Here is a 25272-nt window from a genome sequence, read left to right on the forward strand (position 1 = left end):
GCAGAATACTCCTCCTTAGTGGTGATTCCTGTCTTCCATCCTTTATAGGCCTCTCTTTTCAGATGCAGGAGGTCCATGAGTCCCCTGTTGATCCAAGGGAGTTGTTGAGCCCTTTTACCACCTTTCCTATGGGCTGGGATGGACTCCTCTTGTGCTTCTAGGTTGCTTCCTTAAGGAGCAACCATTCATCATGAACTCCCCTCCCTGTGAAATCATGGCCTCTCAGGGCCTTAAGAACATGCCTCCTGAGCTTATATGAAAGTTGGCTTTCCTGAAGTCGAGGATTATTGCATTGCTGACTCACTTGCCAGCTTTGCGATGGATAGTGAAAGTGATCAACTCATAGTCATTGTCATCCAGCTTCTCTTTGATTCTTAGGTTGCTGATGAGATCATCCCCTTTGGCCAGTACCAGGTCCAGCAGCACCTTGCCTCTTGTCCGCCCATAGACTTCTTGAGACAGGCAGAGCTCATCCACGCATGTAAGGAAGCTTTGAGACCAATTGGATTTGGCTGAGTGCACTTCCCATGAGATGTCTGGATAGTTGAAGTCTCCCATAACAACCCTGCAATGGGAGCATGCAGCCTTGGTCAGTTCCCTGGCGAATTCTTGGTCAAGCCCTTGTTCCTGGTTTGGGGGTCTGTAGTAGATTCCTACCATCGCATCTTCACCATGTTCCCCTCGTATTCTAACCCAGAGGGTCTCCTATTGTCCTCCTTTGGTGCCAGTCTCAGCCTGTAGGGACATGTAGCTCTCCTTCACATAGAGAGCTACACTCTTGCCCCTTTTTTCAGCACGATCTGTCCTGTACATTTATACCTGTAGTCCAGTCATAAGAGGAGTCCCATCAGGTCTCCGTTATCCCTATGAGATCGTAGCCATTTTTGTTTAGCAGAAGGACCAGTTCCTCCTGTTTATTCCCTAAACTCCTGGCATTGGTGTACAAGCAAGTAAGTACGCCTTTGGAGGCCCTGGGCTTCCTTGTACTCATGGAGAAGCTCTGTTCCTGGGCTGGGGTAGGAGTGGGTTCTCTTGAGCATCCTAAACAGCTGATTTTGTAGTTAATGCTTGGTGAGCTTGCTCTGGTGGTTGTCTGCCCATCCCCGGCAAATGTAATTTTAATCCCGGTCAGGCAGATCAGCCATTCTGGCTGAGAAGAGCTTCTTCCCCAGTGGAGTGAGGTGGAGGTAGTCTCTTCTCAGCAGACCACTGCCTCTCTGAAGAGCGGACTGCGGCCGTAGAAGTGGAAGCCTTCACGGTGGCACCAGCACCACAGTCTTCTGTTTACTGCCTCAATTTGTCTCTCCCTCCTCAGCTCATGACCCATAGGTTTGAGGAAAGAATCACCTGCGCCCTCAGCCCCCTGAGCCCTGCTCTCAAAGTCCTGTAACCACTCGTGACCCTGCTGAGATTGCTCTGAGCTGTGTCATTTGTGCCCACATGGATAAGGGGCACAGGGTAGTGGTGAGAGGGCCGGATAAGTTCTGACTTCCACTTGGTCACATCCTGGATACAAGCTCCCAGGAGGCAGCAGACCTTCTGGGCTGCGGGGTCAGGGTTACAGATCGCTTCCTCTGTCCCCCTCAGGAGGGAATCTTCCACAACAACCACTCTGCGTTTTGTCTTGGGGATGATAGCTGGTTGCATTTCTTCCTTGCTTGCAGTAGCTGGCAGGTCTTCAGGCTCTGGTGGTGCTGCCAGAGGTTTGTACCTGTTGCAGAGATCTGGGAGGGGTGATGACCCTGGTACAGTGAGCCTTGGGGCCGGAGACCACCTCCATCATCTCCAGTTCATTGTGCATAAAAATTCACTGAGAGCTGTTCCTTTGGGAATTCTTCTGTTTTCCTTCCCTTCTTCCCTAGTGTGTCCCTGTCCAAACAGCTTAACAATCCCAGCGTACTTGGTTCAGTGTTGACCCTTGTTTCCCCTTTCTCCTTTGCCCATGAGCCAGCAGAACTTAGTGGAAGTCTTGTGAGCCTCTGCTGCTACAGCACACATATGCATTTCATGATGCAGCAGAGCAGGGCGGGGGGTGGCTCCGGAGCTGCTGGGATTTTGTAATGAGGGCAGCTTGCTCCGGAGCCAGGGCAGATACATAGCCCGCACTCTCCAGGCAGGGGCACGCAAGCAGGAGATCATGGTTCTGCCCTGACTTGTAGTGGTGACAGCCTGGTCTGGAGCAGGGGTTGAGCTGCAATCTCCTGTGGATGCGCACCTGCCCGGAGCGTGCAGGCTACAGATCGCAGTTCTGCCCTGGCTCTGGAGCAAGCTGCCCCCATCACAAGTTCCCAGCGGCTCCAGAGCAGCCCCAGAGCAGCTGCAGCTTGTCTCCATGGCAGCCTGAGCCTTGAGCTTTCCAGGGGCTATTGCAGCTGGGGTCCCCATAGAGACCAGCCACAGCCATGCGCAGGGGTGGCTGGGAAATGGAGCCCGCTGCTGACTGGATCTGGCCCATGGGCCAGACTTTGCCTGTCCCTGCTGTAGTTACACCTGAACATAAGGTAGAATCATCCTTTCCTACTCCCTGTTGATGCAAAATTACACTCCCTCCCAGAAAACATTCCAGTGTCAGACATCTATCATGAATTCTTTTCACTGCAGTTCATCCGGGCTTTAAAACTCCTCTGGGAGTAAACTCACTTTCATGTCTTTGTCTGCAATGACACTCATAAGGTAAATGTTATTCATCCGTAAGTGCGTGCATTGACTCTTAATTTTGGTACCTTGAAAACAGTAACAGCTTACTATCACAGATCACTGCATCTCCACCCCTGTCCCTGGTGACTGCGTTTCATACCCTTTTTTTGACCTCGGAGTGGCCTGTGCTTTGTTTCCTCATCCCACCCTTGTCATGGTGACAAGGACTATCATATATTGAAGGCTCCTCCCTGCAGCACCTTCCTTTTCCTGCTAAGTGACCTTGTCCTTCAAGGCCTGAGTAGAATCCATGAGTTCATTGGATCCATCCCTACATCCCAGCTGCCGCTTCTCCATCCAGTCTGTGGTCATAAGCACTGTTTAACCGCTGCCCCTCACAGGATACCGAGGCCCCATGCCGGACTTAATCTGCCGCATCCAGCAAGAAAAGGTGGAGCTGTGGGTCTGTGCTGAGGAGCACCATGGGGAAATCTCAAAGTGGGAAGACGTGCTGCCTGGTGAGTTGTGGCTGGTCTCTTCCTTGATATTCCCCTCTCAGAAATGCTTCCTAGCCAGAGTGAGAGGTAGCCTGGAAACTGCAGGCCTGCCCTGTGCTTCCATTCCAGGTGCTGACCTCAAATAGCTGATGCTGTAATGTGTCTAGTCGGGTATTGTTCCCACTTGGGTTAGGATCCATAAGCTTTCATGTTGTGGGGGGAAGTGAGTACCTCATGGTTTGCGCCAAGCTCTTCCCCCATTCTGTTTCATCTCTATAGCCCTGAGTGTCTCAGAACCTGAGACTCAATGCAGAGACCCCATGTGGAGTAGTGCCAGGGCCTTTGTCCTGTTGACATGGAGGCCGCCTGGGCTTTGTCAGCAGAGGAAAGCTCTGTGGGCTCATTCGCTAGCACACCAAACCTTTCCCTGGAAGCAGGCAGGAAGCACAGCCATGTTTCTTCCAGAAGGGAGAGCCACAGCTCTCAATCCTACCCACCCAGATCACTTCGTGGAGGTTGGAGGGATGCAACATATGGTGGCTTTTCCTCCCAAGCAGGAGCAGCACTTGTGTGTGCTGCAGAAGCAGCTGTTCCAGTGTAAGGCGGTGCTCCCCCACACCCTATGACTGCTGAAAAGTCTCAGAAATCCACCATGGGCTGTTCTCCCTTGTACCCAGATGCTGCTGTCAAGACTGCCAGAGATCAGGGGTAGAGAGCAGTCTCACCAGTGCACTTCGGCTTTTGGAACATGTCAGCACAGCCAGGTGCAGTGCTTGGCATCATGTTGCCCTGGACCCAGCAGTGCTGTGGGACAGATCAGCCCTTAGAGAGCCTCACTCTTCCTTTAAGCAGATCCCTCTGGTCTCATCCAGAGCCCATTAGAGCATGAAGCCAGTCGGGCACTGTTCTTAGGCACATGTCCCACATGGGTTTCTCCCAGCAGGGTCTGAGTTGATGGGGCTGCCAGCTGGGCCAGGAACTCCCAAGAGTGGCTTCTAAATCCATTGAGTAGAGAACGCTCGCCTGGCCCATGGACCTGCCCCTCCCGCATTCCCAAGCTCAAGGAAGACCATTAAGTTTTATTAAGGAAACACTAGTGCCAAGGTCCAGTCCTGCTCTGAGGCCCATTGCAGTGCTAGGGCTGTGCCAGCAGGGCAGGGACTAATCTGGAGTTCCTCTTCCCCATGTAGGAGGTGCCTGGCTGCTGAGCAGAACTGAGGTGCAGTGTCCTGAGGAAGGCTCTGCAGACCCGGAGCCAGTACTGACTTCTCCAGGGAGTTTGGGTGAGATGGATGTGCTGCAACCTGAGCAAGAGCAATGGCACACGAGTCAGGGGTGGCTTCAAACACTGGATAACGTAGTGGTAAACTGGGTCCCATGTCCAACTAGGCATGAGAGTGGAGAAGGGAGAGAAGCCAAAAAGAGCCGTGGGTGCAAGGAAGAAATTGTGGAGCTGAGAGTCCTGGAGAACCACATGTCAAAGGTCCACTTCAGACAGAGACGGTCACGTCAGTGCCCTGACTGTGGGAAGAGCTTCACCCAATCCTCCAGCTTGACCCGACACTGGCGCATCCACACAGGGGAGAAGCCATATCGGTGCACTGAATGTGGGAAGAGCTTTGCCCAATCATGCAACCTGGTCCACCACCAGCGTGTCCACACAGGAGAGAAGCCGTATCAGTGCCCTGTGTGTGGGAAGAGCTTCACCCAGTCCTCTAGCCTGGGCCTGCACCAACGCCTCCACACAGGGGAGAAACCACATTGGTGCCCTAAATGTGGGAAGAGTTTCATCCAGTACTGCAGGCTGGCTGAGCACCAGCTTATCCACACAGGGGAAAAGCCATATGAGTGCTCTGTGTGTGGGAAGAGCTTCAGCACACCCACCTACCTGACCAGGCACCAGAGTACTCACGCACGGAAGAAGCCATATCAATGCTCTGTGTGTGGGAAGAGCTTCACCCGATCCTACACCGTGTTTCAGCACCAGCGCATCCACACAGGGGAGAAACCATATCTGTGTCTTGAGTGTGGGAAGAGCTTTACCTATTCTTCCAGCCTGGCTCTGCACCAGCGCATCCACACAGAGGAGAAGCCACATTGATACTCTGTGTGTGGGAAGGTTTCATCCTGTCCTCCAACCTGGCTTAGCACCAGTGCATCCACACCCAGAAGCATCCATAATTTTGCCAGCAATGCAAGAAGGGCTTGGGGATGTCTGCCTTCTCAGCATCTGCCAGTGGATGCATTCAGACAAGCAGCATCTTGCTGGCAGAGTGCAGAAAGAGTTCACCAAGCTTTTGGCACTCATAGGGCACTTCAGCAAAAGAGCCAGAAGCTGGTGCCAAGGTTTGATTGGGGCTGGGGGAGGGACTAAGACGAAACAACTTAGGCAGAGGCTAGTCCAGACCCTGGGGGAACCTGAGAAGATGATATTTGTATCAGCCTCAGTATCTGTGCCTTCTCCATCATTCTCTAAGAGCTGCCAGTGCTCCCAGGGGCAGAAAGTGCCATCACAATAGGGTGCCTTCCCCAAGTCACATGGCTCCAAATAATATCCAGGGACTGTCCCTGGCCACCTCCCAGCTTCCTCCTGCCTTCTGGTCCCAGGTTTCTGGTATGTGAAGTCCTTAGTTGCAGGAAGGAAGATCTTTATGGCTGGGGAAGCATTCCCTGCTCTCTAGCCTGACCTTACCTTTTCTCCCCACTCCCTAGCCCCTTTCCCAGGCCTGCTCATGCCCATCATGTGTTTGCAAGAAGCTGATGCCGCCACCCCCCAAGCTCCATTTGCCAGGTATTGCTTTTCAGCCTCTTTCCAGGACTGCACCACTGGGTGTCTGGTGCTCCCCCTTCCCTAAGGGGAACTTCACTGCCTTCTCTGTAACAGGGAGTCTCTGCTAAGGAAGCACCAGAAGTGAACATGCTATCCCTGTGGTCGGTTTTTGTTTCCTGTTGAGAGCTGCGCAATAGGAACAGACCAGGGCCTGAAACCCATTCCAGGGTAGGTATCTCTGATTTCCCAGCCCCTTCCCTTTCCAGAGGATTCACCATAATCTAGTTGTTGCTAACCCTCGGGAACTGGAGTTGGTCACACTCGAGGTTTTCTCCTATGTTTTGGTGTGCAACAAGAACGCTGCACTTCTGGAGGAACCCTGCAGTTCTGGCTGGGGTCAAAAGAGTCCCTTTTCTAGGGGAAGTGGGGTAGCAGGGCTGATGGAGGTGCAGGCTGTGGCAGGTCCAGCCTCTCCTGTTGATGGGTGGTGAAAGTGTGAGGTCATTCCCTGGGTGAACTGCAGCACGTTGTAACCTCTCATGATGAATGCTAGGCTTCCCTCCTGTTTGGCTTTGTGAGTGTCCTATAGGGGCTACTTCGAGAGGTTAATAGCCCATCACTAAGCACGTTCTTTCATTCATCTTTATAATTGTCCTCTCTGCTGAACCCCCAGTGTATAAGGCCACCTCCATTTTAACCTTGGAACTTCTGAATGAGTTTCTGCTTTTTGGCAGGAGGACTGTCTTGTTTTCTTGTTGGAGGTGGCTGTGGGAGGAAGGAAGGGAATGGGAACCTGTGATGTTCAGAAAGTGCCTGTTACTGATTGAATCTCTAAGGGGTTGTGCAGGTAGGGGAGCAATGGGTGTAAGTGAGGAAGTGTGTGTCAAAGGAAGTTAGAGTCGAACTCCCCTTTCCAAGAAGGGAACATTGGTTTAGATCAGTTAAGGTCACCTGATGCATCTTTACAACGCCTGAGTTCAAAGCCTGCTTCCTGAAGGCAGTTCTCACTGGTTTTTGTGACACCTTCTTATGGAGAAGAGGAGGGCGTGTTACAAAAGTTGATGCATCAGCGCATGTCTTCAGAGCCCTGAGCAGGGTTGAATAGGAGTTTGGAGAAGCACCTAAATCCACCAAGGACCCTTTTAACCAAAATAGACCAGGCTCCATGTGGGGATGCAGCCAGCCTTTGCTGCAGAGGGAAAGACAAAATAGCTGTTTCTCTCCCACAGCAGATCCAGCAAGTGACTAGGGACATGGGAAAGTCCAGCTGGGACCCTGCTCATGAGGTCAGGCTCCCACTCTTGCCCATGGCCACGGCCATGTTGGGCTCCAGTTCCTACTGGATGATGCCATTGCCACCAGCAGGGATGAAGCTAGTAGATCTTCCCCTTTAATTTCTTTCCTCTTGGTTTAGATTCCAGAGACCCAAAAGGCTGCTGGACAAGGTGACTTTGGAGGGGGTGATTTAGAGCCTGGCTTCACGTTCCACCTCTGGCAGCTTGTATAACATGTATTGTGACTTTTGGTCAGGTGATGAGCCCCCCTCTCTCCACCCTGCTATGGAAAGTCCCCCCCGTTTTATTGGTGCATTAAAGCCCAGTGAGCCTTTGAATATCTGAAATGGGCCTTTCACCTCTGCCCCTTTGTTAGCTCACCCTGACCCCACCTTGTAATTTCTGAAAAGAGAAGTGGATGCATCCTGCACTGCAGTGGGTGTGGATCCTGTAGGTCAGATCCAGGCTCCTCCATGTTCACAGCCTCATCCTCTGCATGCCATGGCAGCTCCTTATGCATGGGGGGCAGCAGGTGTGGGACAAGCAGGGCCACAAGGGAATCCTGATGGCTGCTCAGCTGCCCTCACAACAGGAAGGCATGGTCCCCTCCTAAATTGCCAGTCCTCCAGGATTGCCCCAGACTCTCCAGGGATTAGATATAATCTCCAGGAGACTGCTGGGAGTCACCTGGGAGACAAGTGATAGGGCAGGGGCCGGCAATTATTTTGGGCAGTGGGCCGCTTAGCAAGTTTTGGTGACCTGTGGGGGAGCTGCATAGGTAGCCCTGCCCCTTGATAGTTGCCACGCCCCCTGGTCACCACATTGGGACCAGAAGTCCTGGCCCTAACCCCTAACCTTTGCCACTAGAAGTCCCTCCCCTTGACACCAGAAGTCGCCACCCCATGCTCCTTTTGGGAGGTGGGGGTTGCCATGTTAGAACCAGAAAAAACCCAAATCATACACTAGCACTCAAACACCTACTATATTTTAATTTTATTGCAAAAAATGTCAGGACTTGTGATTATGCAATTCCTTCTATATACAGCACACAATAACTCAAAAATAAAGTGTCACTTTTATATTGTGTGTGTGTGTGTGTGTGTGTGTGTATGGGGTATATGGGGGGTTGAGAGGGTGTGGTTGTGTAGGGGCATAGGTTATGTTGGGGTGTATGTCTATGTTGATGGGAGCTGTGGGGGCAGGTTGTGGGGTGTGAGGGAGGGTGGGGGGTGTAAGGACCCTCCCACACTCTGCCCCCATCATGTGCAGCCCCCACTGCCTGGTAGCAGCAGCAGGTGGGGAGGCCAGGGTTCTGGCTAATGCAGGCACGGGTCCAGCCAGCACTGCATGGGAAGAGAGAGCAGAGCCTGCCTTATCGATGGGGCTTGGTGCCACGCACCTGCAGCTCCAGCACTCACAGTGGGGGAAGACCCACACAGGAGCCTGCTGCCTCTCCCGCTTCCTGCTGCACAGGTCCCCATACTCTGCGGGGAGTGAAGGGAGTCCTGCCCCCTGCTTCCCCACAGAGTCCAGTCCAGTCCTGTCCTCCCACAGTCACTCACATCCTAGGGGCCTTTCCTGCTCCCAGTGCCCCCCAGGTTGGTGCCACCTGCAATCACACAGCCACCCTGTTCTGGGGCCAAGAGGAGTCCAGGTCATACCCTGGACCCAGCTCCAGGTGCCAGAGGAAGGATGTGAGGCCTGCCCAGGGCCTGAGGAGCTGCGTTACTGGTGCCCGTATTCTAGCATGAACAAGGGAACAGGGAGGGGTTCTTAGGTCCTATGAGACTATATGTGGCATTGGGCAATGCTTATCGTCTGCCCTACGTCGGGGCGGGGGTGTCTCCTTGCTTCCCCAAGCTGCTAGAAGGGAGAGAGGAAGCAGCTGGCATTGACCTGGGAAGACACTGCCACTCCCCACCTGGGACCCCAAGCCTACGAGCAGGGCCTCAGCCACTCCTCCACACTCCCATAGGCTTGGAGGGGGCAGGGGGCTGTGCTCTCTGCCCTGACCCTGGGACTGTGTGTGGGTATGGGAGTATGTGGGGTTTGTGGGCAGATCTAGGGTTTGTGGGGGGGAAGATGTGAACAGGTGTGTGTATGTGTGTGGGGGGGTTGTGTGTGGGTGTGCAGGGGTGTGGGTATGGGAGTATGTGGGAGGGTTGTGAAGGGGTATGTGTGGGGTTTGCCACATACGCCCCCCTCCATGGTGCACAGCCCCCACCGCCAGCAGCAGGGGGCGGGCGCTCAGGGAGCTCATTGCCATGGCAGGTGGAGTCCCCAGCGGTGCATGCCTCTGGCTGGGTCCCAGGGCCTGCATGTGCTGGCACAGAGCCAGCTTGGCTCACTGGCACGCGCCTTCAGACAGACTGTGCAGATCACGGCACTGGAGGCAGGAGCCGTGCGCCATCTGGCCATTGCTCCCAGCCCTGGCCCCACCGGCCACAGAGGAAACTCCATCTCCATCCTCTCTGTTGTCACCCTGCATGAGGCCTCACCAGTGCCCTGGGGATTTGGGGGGTCCCTGGCACCTGGAGCCGGCGGAGAGGAGGCTCGAGCGGCTGGGCAGTGTCTCGGCTCTGCAGAGCTGAGCCAGGATTCGTTGCCCGGACGCGACAGCGACGGAGCAGTCTCCAGCCCCGCCCAGGGGCACCAGAGAACCTGGGACCAGCCCGACCGGCGCCGCCTGGATTTGTGGGTCTAAGTGATCTGGGCCCCAGGGCTTCAAGGCACGGAGAGGCCGGGGGCACGGGACCTGCAGAGGGCGCGTCTAGTCCAGTCCTGTCCCAGGCAGCTCCGCGGTCTCACCTTCGCCACAGGGCCGCGGAGCCGGAGACAGCTTGCCTGAAGAGATCCCGGGTGGAGCCATGCCCCGGCTGCAGGGGAAGGCAGGGACCCCACCGCCCGGCCCACTCCGACCCGGCGCCATTCCTCCCCGACCTCGAATCCAGCACCGCGGTCACCCTGGGCAGGGGGCGGGACCCTCTGGCCACGCCCACGCGAGGCACCGCCCCCGCAGAGGCGCGCTCCGCTCCAGTGACGTAACCCCGCTGGGCCTGCCCCGCCCCCTCCCCACGGTCCATTGGCTTCGATTTGAACCCGCGGCCGGAGGTGACGTCAGCCTTCCTGGCGGGGCTTGCGGTGGCCACGTGACGCGGAAGCGGCGGCAGGAGCGGCGCGGAGCGGGGTGAGGGGCCGGAGCCAAGGCCCATCCCGCGGCGCGCCACGCACAAACGCGCCCGCGTCCCCGGACAGGGGCTGTCGTGCGCGGGGGGACGGAAGGGCCGCGCGCAGCTCCCCCGGGCCTGGTCCTGCTGCGGCTGGCCCCGAGCAGAGGAGACCTGGGGCTGGGCGCGGCGGAGCTCCTCCCAGCCGAGTCCGGGACACCTGCCCGGCAGCGGGAGGCCCCGTCCCCCGGGACACGTCTCTGGCAGCAGGGCGGCGTCAAGCAAATTTGGCGTCCGAGGCGTAGTCCGTAATGGCAGCGCACCCTGGGCCCGTGCACAGGTCCGGAGGCCACATGCCCCCAGTGAGTGGACGTGGCAGGGGGAATCGCGCTCCCTTCATCCCTGCCCCCCCCCCCCCAAACAAGCCACTCGCAGCTCCGTCCGGCGCCTGCCCTGGCTGCACAGCAGCTCTGGGTGCCCCTTCATTTCAGCCCCGCACCCCTCCTTCCTGCAGCACTGTTTGCCACAACACGTGGACGGGGACAACGCTGCCGCAGATCGGCCTTCCTCATTGTCATGGGGCCAGGGAGCCTTTCACCCCTCTGGAGATCGACCTGCGTCTCCCCTGCCCTCCCCTCGCAGCGCAGACACTGACACAGCACCCATGTCCCTCGGGCTTCTCCCAGGGACCGATGTCCCAGCAGCACTGACGCGGGCTGTGATCCCCGCCCCGGCCTGGCACACAGGTGTCGGTCGTCCTCTCCAGCTCTGTGTCTGCGGAGGTCTGTTGGCAAGAGCTGTGGGTTTTTGAGTCTTTCTTCCCCACTTCTGCATGCTGAGGCCTCTGGCTGCCGCAGTCACAGGCCAGTCCAGGAGAAGAGCAGGGCTGTCCCCGTGCTGGCAGCACCAGGACTGACCTGTGCTTCTTCCCCACCTGCAGGTGCAGGGGCCGTGAGCAGAGCTGAGCAGCAGCCGCCTGGGAAGGGGCCTGTAACCCTGGAGCTGCAGAGGACTCCCCCAGGGAGAGAGGGGCTCCCTGGCAGCTGAGCAGGGCGTGGGCAGGCCTTCAAAGGAAGGGGAGAGCATGGAGGTGAGCAGGACACCAGCTTCAGCTAGGGGTGGGAGTGCAGCTGGGGCAGAGCCAGGAGGAGCCAGGGCTGCTATAGAGAATTTGGGGAGCAGAGAGACCTGCAAACTCCCCAAGCTGGCATTAGCTGCAGCTTCCCCTCCCCCCAGGCAGATGGCCGGGGTGCTGGCCTGAGAAGGCCTGGTCACGGCGTGGAGCCAGGGCTCCCCACCTCTGAAAGTGCTGCCTGGGCTGCCTCCAAGGCCCCAGCAGGTAGAACGTGCTGAGCTGGGCCTGGGCAGATGCATGAACTCCCCTGTCCACAGCTGCAGCCACATCACGTGTCAGCTGCATAATGGGCAAGTCTGCTTTCTGACCTGCCATGGCAGAGCTTGCACATAGTTGTAGTGGCAAGGAATTGCGGACAGGGTGGTGGGGGCTGGAGGCAGGTTGTTAGGAGGTGCTGATAGTGTAACACTTGTGACTGCAGATCCGGGAGGCTTTTGAGGACGTGGCTGTGTATTTCACACGGGAGGAGTGGGAGCTGCTGGAAGATGAAAGCAAGGGGCTTTACCGGGACCAGATGCTGAGGAATTACCAAGCCCTCGTTTCTCTGGGTAAAGCTCTGATTCCTGCTTCTCCCTAGACCTGTGCGACCATGAAGTTTCTAATCTACTTCCTTCTTTTCAGTAGTTTCATCCTCATGAATGAAGTTTCTTGGCAACCTGATCTCCCTGTGCCTTCTCAATCTGCTCATATCATCTCCAGTTCATTGTGCATAAAAGTTCACTGAAAGTTGTTCCTTTGGGAATTCTTCTGATTTTCCTAGTTAGTAGGGGTGGAAGGGACCTGAGCACATCATCAAGGCCAACCCCCTGTCTTGACAGGAAAGAGTACTGGGGTCAAACGACCCCAGCAAGGTGTTCATTCTAGCCTTGTTGTAAAGACCCCCAGGGTAGGAGCCAGCACCACTTCTCTTGGAAGTTGATTCCAGATCATAGCCGCCCTGACCGTGAAGTCACACCTCCTGATGTCTAGTCTGAACCTACCCTCTGCCAGCTTGTGACCGTTATTCCTGGTCACTCCTGGCGGTGCTTGGGGGAACAGGGACTCCCCCAATGCCTGCTGATCCCCCCTGACTAGTTTGTAACAGGCCACTAGATCCCCCCTCAGCTCCTCTTGTGGAGGCTGAACAGGTTCAGGTCCTGTAGCCTCTCCTCATAAGGCCTGCCCTGCTGCCCCCTGACCATGCGAGTGGCCTCCTCTGGACCCTCTCCATGTTGTCAACATCCCTCCTGAAGTGCAGCGCCGAGAACTGGACGCAGCACTCCAGCTGCAGCCTGACCAGTGCCGCATAGTGGGGGAAAATCACCTCCTTGGACCTGCTTGAGATGCATCTGTGGATACATGACAAGGTGCGGTTGGCCTTTCTGACTGCATCCCCACACTGCCGGCCCATGTTCATCTTGGCATCAAAGATGACTCCAAGATCCTTTTCTGCCTCTGCATTGACGAGAAGGGCGTTCCCCAGCCTGTAGGTATGGTGCTGGTTCTTCCTCCCCAGGTGCAGCACCTTGCACTTGTCAGTGTTGAATCCCATCCTGTTCTCATCTGCCCACCCCTGTAACCTGTCTAGGTCTGATTGCAGCCTGTTCCTCCTGTCTAGCATGCCCCCATCCCCCCACATCTTGTTGTCATCAAATTTGAACAGGGTGCTTTTTACCCCCTCGTCCAAGTCACTGATGAAGATGTTGAACAGTGCGGACCTGAGGACTGAGCCCTGGGGGACCCCACTGCCCATATCCCTCCAGGTCGAAAATGACCTGTCCACCACCGCTCTGGGTGCGGCCCTCCAGCCAGTTAGTGACCCATTTGACTCTGTAGGTGTTGACACCACAGTCCCCCAGTTTTTTAATGGGAACAGGGTGAGAGACAGTGTTGAAGGCCTTCCTAAAGTCCAGGAAGACGATGTCCACTGCTACCCCTGCATCTAAGGATTTGGTGACCTGGTTGAAGAAGGCCACCAGGTTGGTCTGACAGGACCTGCCTCTAATGAACCCATGTTGGTTGCCCCTAAGCATAACCTCCTTCGCTGGCCCTTGTGGACATGTGCCAGGATAATTCTCTCAAAAAGCTTGCCTAGGACTGAGGTAAGACTAACTGGCCCATAGTTTCCTGCGTCCTCCTTCCTCCCTTTTTTGAAGATGGAAACCATGTTGGCCCTCTTCCAGTCCTCTGGTACCACACCAGAGCACCATGAGTGCTCATAAACCCACCCCAGGGGTCCCACAATGACCTCTGCTAATTCCCGCAGCACTCGGGGGTGGAGATCATCCGGACCAGCTGATCTGAATACATCCAGTCCCTCCAGAAGTTCCCTGACTAGGTTCTCTCTGACCCTGGGCCTAGATATGCCTTCCCTGGGGGGGTCCTGGTGGGGGTGTTGATTTGGTCTCTGCTCTGGAAAATGGAGACAAAGAAGTTGTTAAATAGGTTAGCTTTGTGTGACAACCAGATTTCCTAGCGTGTTCTGCAGGGGCCCGTTACCCGGTACCTTCTTTTATTCCTGTCTTCTCCAATTTGTCCTGTCCAAACACATCTAACAGTCCCAGCATACTCAGTTCAGTGTTAGCCCTTTTCATTTCCCTTTTCTTCTTTTCCCACGAGCCAGCAGAAGTTAGTGGAAGTCTTGTCAGCCTTTGCTGCTACAGCACACATATCATGCATTTCAACTCCTTTTCTTGTGACATGTTTTACATGTGATGGACCTCAGTGCTTCTAACAAGGAGTCATTGGAAGTTTCTTCCACATTCCTTCCTAACATCCTTGTCTCCATAGACCGCAGGCTCTGGCTTTGCTGTATTTACTTGCAGACCTGTGCTGTCGGGATCACTCTGCCATTCTCAGAAGACATCTTTTCCTCAAATCCCTCTGCATAGCAGATGCCCATCACTGTAATCAAAAGAAGTGGGCTAGGTGCAGGGCCTCTTGAAAGCCAGTTTTCATTTCTAAGGATGTCTGATACAGGGGCTTGGTCTGACTTGTGTGTTCAGATTTCAGGTTCTTACCTTTTTTCTAAGTCAGTTTGCTTCTCTTGGGCTTGCTTTTCTCTCCAGTTCCCCTAAAGGACTTCATTAGGGAAGTGCTCAAAGGCTTTATCTAGCTCCACAAAGTCCATAAAGAGAGAGTTTTTCAAGATAATTACAGAAAGTTTAAAATGTTTGAGAACTATGACAGCCCTGTCTATGGAGGAATGGGCCATCAGATGAGAACAATTGGGTGACTAAAGGATATGGAAAATGGGGAGAAGGAGGAGGTGGAGGTGGAGGGAGAGGCTGGGAGGCTGAAGGTAGCAGCAGCAGCCAAGGCTCTCCCACAGCCTATGAGACCACAGAGGTGGGTTTAACCCCTTATGGACAGTTGGAGTACTGCGTCCAGTTCTGGGCACCGCGCTTTAAGAAGGATGTGGCCAGCCCGGAGAGGGTTCAGAGGAGGGCCACCCGGCTGAGGAACCTGAACCTGTTCAGCCTCAGCAAACGGAGGCTATGGGGGGATTTGGTGGCTGCCTACAAACTCATTAGGGGAGATCAGCAGCAAATAGGAAGGGTCCTATTCCCCCCAGCAGCACCTGGGGTGATGAGAAACAATGGCCAGAAGCTGCTGGAGAATGGGTTCAGGTTAGAGATTAGGGGCACAGTTTCACTGTTAGGGTGCTAGGATCTGGAACTAACTTCCTAGGGAAGTGGTCCTCATTCCTACCTTAGGTAAATTCAGAGAGAGGTTGGATGAACACCTATCTGGGGTCTTGTGATCCCAGTGTGTGCTCTGGCCAGTGGTGGCAGTTCAGACTAGGTGATCTGTTTAGGTCCCTTCTGTCCCCTAACTACTATGAAACTGTCTATTGAAGGCTTCTCCCTGCAGCACCTTCCTTTTCATCCTAAATGCCCACCTCCCTTATCCTTCAAGGCCTGAGTAGAATCCATGAGTTCATTGGATCCATTCCCTACATCCCAGCTGTTGCTTCTCCATCCAGTCTGTGGTCACAAACACACTTTAACTGCTGCCCCTCACAGGATATCGAGGTCCCGTGCCTGACTTAATCTGCCGCATCCAGCAAGAGCAGGTGGAGCTGTGGGTCTGTGCTGAGGAGGACCGTGAGGGAATCTCGAGGTGGGAGGACCTGCAGCCAGGTGAGTTGTGGCTGGTCTCCACGATACTCCCCTCTCAGAAATGCTTCCTAGCCAGAGTGAGAGGTAGCCTGGAGACTGCAGGCCTGCTCTGTGCTGCCATTCCAGGTGCTGACCTCAAATAGCTGATGCTGTAACATGTGCAGTCAGGTATTGTTCCCACTCCCTAAAATTAAAGCAGTGGAAACCAGCAATCGCTTCTTTCCTCTCCCCTCTAGTGACAGCTGTTATGGGACTATTGAGTTTGTTATCTTGGTTTTTGGGCACAGATCTGGTTTTCCTGGAATTCTGTGATCTTAAATTTCCATCTTCACTCAGCAGTGTAACTGTTGATTCCCCAGCCCAAGTAGCCATTGCTCTCTAACAGCCTCTCCAGCCCAAGTAGCCATTGCTCTCTAACAGCCTCTCCCAGGGAATGATGAGATTTGTGGTCCCCCATGGAAGTGAGCATGGTTGGCAAAAACTTTGTAGCAATTATTGTTGGACAAGAAAGGCTGGGGCTCTCCCTAGATTCTCCTGGTAAGGTTGACCTGGAACTCAAAAAGTGCTGAACCATGATCTCAGGCTGCATTAAGTGGTTGCATGGAGTAGGCTGAGTTTCACAAGCCTTCACTAAGTGGGGGTAAGTGAATATGCCATGGTTTGCTCCAGGGTCTCCCCCGTCAGAGATCAGGAGCAAGCACTGGAGAGCAGTCTCACCAATGCAGTTTGGTTTCTGGAGCATATCAGCTCAGTCAGGTGCAGTGCTCAGCATCATGTTGCCCTGGACCCAGCACTGCTGTGGCACAGATCAACCCTTAGCGAGCCTCACTTTTCCTTTAAGCAGATCCATCTGGTCTCATCCAGAGCCCATTAGAGCATGAAGCCAGTCAAGCACTGTTCTCAGGCACATGTCCCACATGGGTTTCTCCCAGCAGGGTCTGAGTTGAGGGGACTGACAGCTGGGCCATAAACCCCAAGAGTCTGGCTCTGAAATCCACTGAGTAGAAAGCATTAGTATGGCCCCTCTTGCACTACCAGCCCTTGGGAATCTGGAAGGAAGACCTTGTTTCATTAAGAAAACACTAGTGCCAAGGTCCAGTCCTGCTCTGTGGCCCATTGCAGGAGAAGGAATTGCAGTGCTTAGGCTCTGCCAGCAGGGCAGGGACTAATCTGGAGTTTCTCTTCCCCATGCAGGAGGTGCCTGGCTGCTGAGCAGAACTGAGGTGCAGTGTCCTGAGGAAGGCTCTGCAGACCCGGAGCCAGTACTGACTTCTCCAGGGAGTTTGGGTGAGATGAATGTGCTGCGACCTGAGCAAGAGCAATGGCACACGAGTCAGGGGTGGCTCCAAACGCTGGATAATGTAGTGGTGAACGAGGTCCCATGTCCAACTAGGCAGAAGAGTGGAGAGGGAAGAGAAGCCAGAAAGAGCCCTGGGTTCAAGGAAGAAAATGTGGAGCTGAGAGACCAAAAGAGCCACAAGACAAAGGTCTACTTCAGACAGAGACGATCACATCAGTGCCCTGAGTGTGGAAAATGCTTCAACCGATCCTCCCAGCTGACTGGACACTGGCGCATCCACACAGGGGAGAAGCCATATCAGTGCTCTGTATGTGGGAAGAGCTTCGCCCAATCTGGCAACCTGGTCCACCACCAGCGTGTCCACACAGGGGAGAAGCCGTATCAATGCCCTGTGTGTGGGAAGAGCTTCACCCAGTCCTCTAGCCTGGGCCTGCACCAGCGCCTCCACACAGGGGAGAAGCCACATAGGTGCTCTGAATGTGGGAAGAGTTTCATCCAGTACTGCAGGCTGGCTGAGCACCAGCTTATCCACACAGGGGAAAAGCCGTATGAGTGCTCTGTGTGTAGGAAGAGCTTCAGCACACCCACCTACCTGACCAGGCACCAGAGCATCCACACACGAAAGAAGGCACATCGATGCTCCGTGTGTGGGAAGAGCTTCACCCGATCCTACACCTTATTCCAGCACCAGAGCGTCCACACAGGGGAGACACCGTATCAATGCCTTGAGTGTGGGAAGAGCTTTCCCTATTCTTCCAGCCTGCGTGTGCACCGGCACGTCCACACAAAGGAGAAGCCACATTGAAACTTCATGTATGGGAAGGTTTCATCCTGTCCTCCTCCCTGGCCTAGCACCAGTTCGTCCACACCCAGAAGCATCCATAATTTTGCCAGCAATACAAGACAGGCTTAGGGATGTCCACCTGCTCAGCATCCTGCAGTGGCTGTGTTCAGTCAAACGGCATCATGCTGGCAGAGTACAGAAAAAGTTCACTGAGCCTTTGGCACTTGTAGGACACTAGAACCCAAAGAAGCCAGCAGCTGCCCCCAAAGTTTCATTGCGGGGGAGGGACTACAACGGAGGCAGGCAATTATTTTAGGTGGATGGCTGATTACTGAGTTTTGGCAAGTCTTCAAGGCTGCCCAACAGGTAGCCAGAGGCAGATAAATATTAATTTTCTACATTTTTAGGGGCCCTGCGGGCTGGATAAAATGGGCTGGACGGCCACATCTTGCCCACTCCTGGACTAAGAGGAAGCACTTTAGGTAGTGACCAGCCTAGACCCTGGGGAACCTATGAAGAGGATCTTTGTATTAGGCTTCGTGCACGTGTGCCTTCCCCATCATTCGTTAAGAGCAGCCAGTGCTCCCAGGGGAAGAAGTGCCATCACAATAAGGTGCCTTCCTCAAGTCACATGGCTCCAAGTGATGCCCAGGGACTGTCCTTGGCCACCTCCCAGCTTCGTCCTTCATCCTGGTCCCTGGTTTCTGGTATGTGAAGTTCTTAGTTGTAGGAAGGAAGATCTTTATGGCTGGGGAAGCATTCCCTGCTCTCTAGCCTGACCTTACCTTTTCTCCCCACTCCCTAGCCCCTTTCCCAGGCCTGCTCAGGCCCATCGTATGTTTGCAAGGAGCTGATGCCGTCACCCCCCAAGCTCCATTTGCCAGGTATTGCTTTTCAGCCTCTTTCCAGGAATCTGCACCACTGGGTGCCTGGTGCTCCCCCTTCCCTAAGGGGAACTTCACTGCCTTCTCTGTAACAGGGAGTCTCTGCTAAGGAAGCACCGGAAGTGAACATGCTATCCCTGTGGACGGTTTTTGTTTCCTGTCGAGAGCTGCGCAGTAGGAACAGACCAGGGCCCCAAACCCTTTCCAGGGTAGGTATCTCTGTGATTTCCCAGCCCCTTCTCTTTCCAGACCATTTGCCATAATCCAGGGGTTGTTGCTAACCTTCGGGAACAGGAGTTGGTCACACTTGAAGCTCTTCTCCCATGTTTTGCTGTGCAACAAGAACCCTGCACTTTTGGAGGAACTTCTGGCCGGGGTCAGTAAGGTCCCTTCTTTGGGGGTAGCAGGGCTAAGAACATGCAGCATGTGGGAGGCCCAGCCTTCCCTGTGGAGGGGTGGGGAAAGTGTGAGGTCATCCCCTAGTAGCCTCCTGTAGTGAAGCTGAAGCCTCCCTACTACTGCCAGAGCTGTTTGACTTTAAGTGTCCTGTAGGGGCTACTCTGAGGTTAATATCCCATCACTGAGCACACTCATTCATCTCTGTAATTCTCTTTGCTGATTTTCCCCAGTGTACAAAGTTGCCCCCAGTTTCCCTGTATTACAGTGCTTAAGAAAATAAGCTTGTGACTTTTGAATGACTTTTTGGAAGGGGGCCTGATTTATCTTTTGTGGGAGATAAGCACAAGAAGAAGGGAGGAAATGGGAACCTTTGACATGTTTGGAAGGTGCCCGTTACTGGTTGAACCTGTAACGGGATGGGCAGGTTTGGGAGCAGTGGGTGCAGGAGAGGGAGCGCGTGTCAAAGACAGTGAGATCCTAACCCTGCCCCTTTCCAAGAGGGGAGCCTGGGTGCAGATCAGTTAAGGTCACCTCATGCATCTTCCCAGGGCCTGAGTTCAAAGTCTGCTTCCCAAAGGCAATTCTTCCTGGTTTTTGTGACATTTGTCTCACGGAGGAGAGGGTATGTTACAAAAGTAGATGCATCAATGCTTGTCTTCAGGGCCCTGGCCAGGATTGAATAGGAGCTTGGAGAGGCACCTAAGTCCACTAAGGCCCCTGTTAGCCAAAATGGATTGGGCTCTGTCGGGATGCAGCTAGCCTTTGCTGCACAGAGAAGGGGCAGATGACTGCTTCTCTCCCACAGCAACTCCAGCAGGTGACTGGGAATGTGGGAAGGTCCAGCTGGGACCCTGCTCATGTGGTCAAGCCTCCGCTCTTACTTGTGGTCACAGCTGTGTTGGGCTCCAGTTCCTATTGGATGATGCCCTACCCCTGCCCCAGGAGGGATGAAGCTAGTAGATCTTCCCTTTTGAGTTCTCCCCTGCTTCCCCCCCCCCGCCCCTGATTCATATACCAGAGACCCAGAAGGCTGAGAGGAGAGAACAGGAAGGGTGATATTGTAGTGGGGGTCTACTGTAGATCACCGGATGAGGATGTGATGGATGAGGCTTTCTTCAAACAGCTGTCGCAAGTTGCATCATAGGCCCTGGTTCTCATGGGGGACTTCAGTCACTCTGACGTGCACAAACAACATGGGAAGTTTGGGAGAGTTTTGGACACAATTTGCTGGTGCAAGTGCTGGAGCAGCCAAGTAGGGGCTGTATTCGTCTTGACCTGCTGCTCACAATCTGGGAATACTTGATGGACAGTGTAGTAGTGGATGGCAACTTGGGTAGCAACTACTGAAATGATTGAGTTCAGGTTCCTGAGGAAAGGAAGGCAGAAGAGCAGCAGAGTACAAGTCCTGGACTTCAGAAAAGCAGCCTGACTCATTCAGGGAACTGATGGGTAGGATCACCTGAAGCCAGTCTGAGAGGGGGCGGAGGGAAGCAAGGAGTCCAGGAGAGCTGGCTGTATTTTAAACTTCTGAGAGTGCGGGAACAAACCACCCCGATGCACAGGGAGACTAGCAAGTGTGGCAGAAGACCAGCTTGGTTTAGCAGGGAACTCCTTCAGTAAGCTAAAATACAAAAAGGAAGCTTATAAGTAGTGGAAATGTGGACAAACAACTAGGGAAGAGTATAAGATGATTGCTTGGGCAAGCAGGGAAGAAGTGAGCAAGACCCAAGTGCAATTAGAGTTGCATCTAGCAAGGGACGTGAGTAACGAAGTGTTTCTACAAGCATGGGTGTCAACATGTGGGGCAAGCCTCATGGGTACTCAGAAGAGGCAGCACATTACTTCAACCCAGCTTATCTGACATCTGTAAAGATCAGATGCTTTAGTGGGGCTTTTTTGCACTTTTGTGTAATAGCATCATTGAATCAGCTTTAGCTAAAAGCCCCACTGAAGCACCCAGTCTTTACTTCAACCCAACTCTAGCATCTGTAGTGTCTGCTTGCACCCTTTTTTTTTTAACATCTCTAAGCAGCCACAGTGATTTTTGCATGTAAAACCCAAACAGCCATGTCTCATGGGTGCTGAGCACCTGCTAATTTTTTTGGTGGGTGCTTGAGGCCTGGACAACCGATAGAGTTGATGCCTATGTCTACAAGTATGTCAGCACCAAGAGGAGGATCAGGTCCTTTACTGAATGGGGGAGGCAACCTAGTGACAGAGGATGCAGAAAAAGGTGAAGTCCTTTTCTGACTGGGGCAGGGGGTTGGACCTCATGATCTGTTTAGGTCCCTTCTGACCCTAAGCACTATGAAACTACTTGATGCCCTTTTCAACTCGGTCTTCACGGGCAAGTCAGCTCCCAAACTATTGCACTTGGCAGCACAGTTTGGGGTGGAGGTGAGCAGGCAATAGTGGCAAAAGAACAGGTTCAGGTGTATTTAGAAATTCTGGATGTGTACAAGTCCATGGGGCCAAATGCAGTACACCCTGGCTTGCAGGCTTGTGGCCATTGGGTGGATGGTGGGACCCAAAGAGCAGCACGTGTCAGTGCAAGGCCCCATGTCACAAACAACTGGCCACCCTGACTCCTCCTCCTACCCCCACCCTCACACAGTGAACACCTCCAGAGGGTCTACTGACTCCAAAGGCATCACATCCCATTGCTTCTGCAGGGCAGCATGAGGCATCAGCTGAGCTTAGTGTTGTCCAGCACTCATGGCTTGGGTACTTGGAAGGGGCTGAGTCATTACATGGGGCTCACCCCCCCCCCAGCTCCAGCCGGGCCCCCAGGCCGACAATGTGGGGTTAGGGATATGCTGGGCATTGGGATACGCCTGTGACAGTTTGGTGAGGATCTGACTGGGGCCCGGGGCTGCTTCCAAGCCAGCTGGTCCTCTCCAGATGCCTGGCGCTGTGCTCTTCTTGCCAGTCTCCTGGCTTTCATCCCCCTGCCCACAGAAGGACATGCCAGTGGTCCACCTTCCCAGTCTTCTGTCTCTGACAGTGGCGGGAGTGCAGGCTTTCAAAGGAGAGCATATGAACAGGGCAGAACCAGAGCTGCACTTCTCAGCAAGATGTTGCAGCTCTCTGGGTGCCCTGAGAGCCTTTCAGGACTGTTCCCGGTTGCCACATGCTTTTAGGTGCACAAGAATGATTCCCAAACTAGACCTGCAGACTGTGCTCTGCAGGAGCTGTTACTGCACAGGAAAGAGATCTGGGAGTTGCTGTGGCCAGTTAGCTGGAAAGTCTCAGGATGCCCCTTTATGGCGCCTCCACAGCTTGAAGACGGTGCCCATTTCTGGTCCCCACACTGCCAAAAGGATGTAGAAGAACTGGAGAAGGTCCAGAGAAGTGCACCAAGGATGGTGAGGCATAGAGGGGCTTTCCTATGAGGAGAGACTAAAGAAGCCAGGCCTGTTTGGCTTAGAAAAGAAATGTTGAACGGAGATGTGAGAAGGGTTTACCAGATACTAAATGGTGAAGAGAAAGTCAAAGGGATTTATTCCTGACTCGCCGTACAACATCTAGGGGCCCCAACATGCAAGTAGTCAGTAGTATGCTGAAAGTGAACAATAAGGAAGTTCTTTGCCACCCAGCGCGTCTTTCAAGGGTGGCCTCGTTACCATGAAATGTGGGAGCTGAGAGTCGAGCCAGATTCAAGAAGGGGTTTGACATATTCTCAGAGGAAAGGGGCATCCGTAGCTATTGAGGCTATTGAGCCTCTGAATCAGCTTGCCAGACCTTCAATGCTGGAGGCTGCAAGTGAGAGGGAAGCACTGGATAAACCCTGATCATGGCACATTCCCTCTCCTTTTCAGCATCCCCTCTGCCGGTGGGATGCAGGAGACTGGGCAAGACCACCCCTGGTCTGGCTCAGTACATGGCAGTGCTGATGTTCACTCCTCACCTCTGTCCCAGTGGGCTCCTGTGGCTCAGTGAAGGCAAAGGTCTTTAGCAAGGGCAGCCCGGTTGAGGCAGGGCTCTGGAGATGCTTGCTCAGTCAGGATGAAGCCACTGGTAGAGCAGAGAGAAGTCTTTAACGGAGAGCCAAAGGCTCCTGTTACTTTAAGGTGAAGGAGTAGCGGTGGGCTAGAGCCTGGCGCAGGAGCACAGCTGGGCGCAGCAGCAGTAAGTCCCCCCAAGCAAGCTGACTTGGGAAACACCTGCACAGCTCCGGGAGGCACGTGACCAGCAGGGGCAGGGCCAGGGGGATATATAAATACGGGCCCTGAGCCAGAAGGGACAGTCAGGCCCTGGTGGCTGCGGCGGCAAGAGCCCCAGAGCAAGGGGCACTCGGGAGTGCTGTGAGCTGGCCCTGGCGCCGGCTTGAGGAAGGTGAACAGGGTGCTGGGGCCCTACGGGAGAGCAAGGGAAAGCCTCACTGTGCACAGGGAAAGAGGAGTTGGGGTGCCTGGGACATGCCAGTGTTAAGAGCTGTGCTAGGGGCCTTGATCAGACTGGAGGGGGAAATCCAAGCCTAGAGAGAGAGAGAGAAAGGCTGAAGCCCAGCTTGGACAGCAGGTGGAGAAGGGCCCGGAGGTCTAGTGCATGAGGGGGTAGAGCCAGGGCCAGGGGGTCCTGTGCACAAGAGGGACAGAGAGAGGAGCTGGGGCCCTGAGTGAGGGACACTAGGGCCAGGGACCCAGACACAGCCAAAGCCTGCTTGGTGCTTAAGGCAGGGCAGAGACAACCTTCAAGGGGTGAGACTGAGTCCAAGGTCTGGGAGCCCAAGCAGGGCACAACCCGAAAGGGTAAGACTTGGGCTGGGACCCAGACGTGAGGCCTGGGCCAGTAGGTCTAAGCTAGGGGAGCCAGCAAGAGAGATGGGGCTGAGGCCAGGAAGGCTGAAGCCCTGGCAAAGGTGTAAAGGCCTGGGGTGGCCTGGTATTGGATTGGGGCTGAGTGCTCGCTAGGGTCATTAATTGGCAATGTCTGTGAGGCATGGGCATGGTGTAAGGGGTGGTTGGAGCCATGTAATTAGCTCTTAAGGATAACAGGTGCCCTGGGAATCTAGCTGGCATCCAGAGGAACTGGAGCTCCCTAGGCCCTACTAGACATCCTCCTTTCTGATCAGACAGTTGCCTCCATGGCGTGGGGAGTGAGCGAGAAGAGCTGGAGCAAGGCAAGTGTTGCATGGCCACCAGGGGACATGCCAACTGCCCCTGGAGTGTGAACCAGGTTACAAGGGCTCGTAACTGGGGAAGTGCCAAGGCTGGGAGGTCCTATGTGTGTTCGGCAAAGGGACAGAGCCGTGGCTGTTCAAGCAGACCGAGGCAAGCCCTGACACCTGAGTTGCCCCCCAGCTCTGGGAGGGCTGCGGGGTCCGGTGCAGAGAGGGCCTGGGATGGGAACCTCAACTTCACGTAGGAAATGCCAGGTTGGGTCAGATCAATGGTCCATCAGTGGAGCCTGCAGTCTCCGACAGTGGCAGGGGTAGCTGCTATTGAGGGAGAGCATTGAATCAGATAGATCTAGGACAGTGGTTCTCAACCTTTTGTCGGTTGTGGAGCTTTACAAAATTTTGATGGGAGGTGCAGAGGCCTTGGAAGTTTAAGTGTGGGTGTTCACATACCTTTGATTGGTGCTAGTCACCTTCTGCAGGCTCCTTAGACAGTCTGCAGACCCCCAGGGGTCCATGGACCACAGGTTGGATCACTGTGATCCAGAGTGATTTAATACCCACCCTGCCATCCACCATTATAGAGAGTGAGCTGTATGCCCCAGCCTACAGACAAACCAACCTCCTGTGGTCCTTGGCTCTCCAATCTGGAGGAACACCCCTTCTAAACCCAATGCCTGGGGATCAGGTTCCCCAAGGGCCGGTGGACAAGTGCCACTTGCTGGTATTTCTCGGGGGTCACTCAAGCCATGGATGTGTTACTTCCCCCCATCTCTGCCTTAGGAAAGTGCGGTGGAGACCAGAAGCCGAATGATGCATTAAAGGGGGCAAGTTTAAATTGCAGCATCTTGGGGACAAGCAACAGGTTGGATCACAGGGCTGTCAATCCAAGAATCGCAGGCTAGGGAGGGATCTCAGGGGCCAGCTGAAGCTCCAGAAGGAGGAGGTAGCAGGCAAGGAAATTCAGGCCCGAAAGGGCCAATGCAATGACCATCTTGGGCCCCGTAGAGAAGGTTACAACTAGATCTGGACAGGTTACAGGGGTGGGCAGATGAGAACAGGATGGGATTCAACACTGACAAGTGCAAAGTGATGCACCTGGGGAGGAAGAGCCAGCACCATACCTACAAGGCTGGGGAACTCCCCTCTCGTCTGTGCAGATGCAGAAAAGGATCTTGGAGTCATCACTGATGCCAAGGTGAACGT

The 25272-nt window shown here is 54.4% G+C and overlaps 1 protein-coding gene across 1 annotated transcript in view; it reads left to right on the forward strand.

Annotated features, from left to right (window-relative positions):
• LOC149852718 (uncharacterized) overlaps window positions 1–17687 on the forward strand; it is a 56173-nt gene extending 38486 nt beyond the window's left edge. The window contains exons 9-16 of the mRNA XM_090028404.1: window positions 3039–3155; window positions 4325–5229; window positions 9490–9872; window positions 10198–10365; window positions 11354–11435; window positions 11902–12028; window positions 15485–15601; window positions 16775–17687. Coding sequence (XP_089884530.1) covers window positions 3039–3155; window positions 4325–5229; window positions 9490–9872; window positions 10198–10365; window positions 11354–11435; window positions 11902–12028; window positions 15485–15601; window positions 16775–17685 — 2810 coding nt within the window. The 3' untranslated portion in view covers window positions 17686–17687. The remainder of the gene's footprint in view (window positions 1–3038; window positions 3156–4324; window positions 5230–9489; window positions 9873–10197; window positions 10366–11353; window positions 11436–11901; window positions 12029–15484; window positions 15602–16774) is intronic.
• Window positions 17688–25272: the final 7585 nt, after the last annotated feature.

Source organism: Crocodylus siamensis, chromosome 15, assembly GCF_052110815.1.
Source record: "Crocodylus siamensis isolate JL-2025a chromosome 15, ASM5211081v1, whole genome shotgun sequence".
NCBI lineage: Eukaryota > Metazoa > Chordata > Crocodylia > Crocodylidae > Crocodylus > Crocodylus siamensis.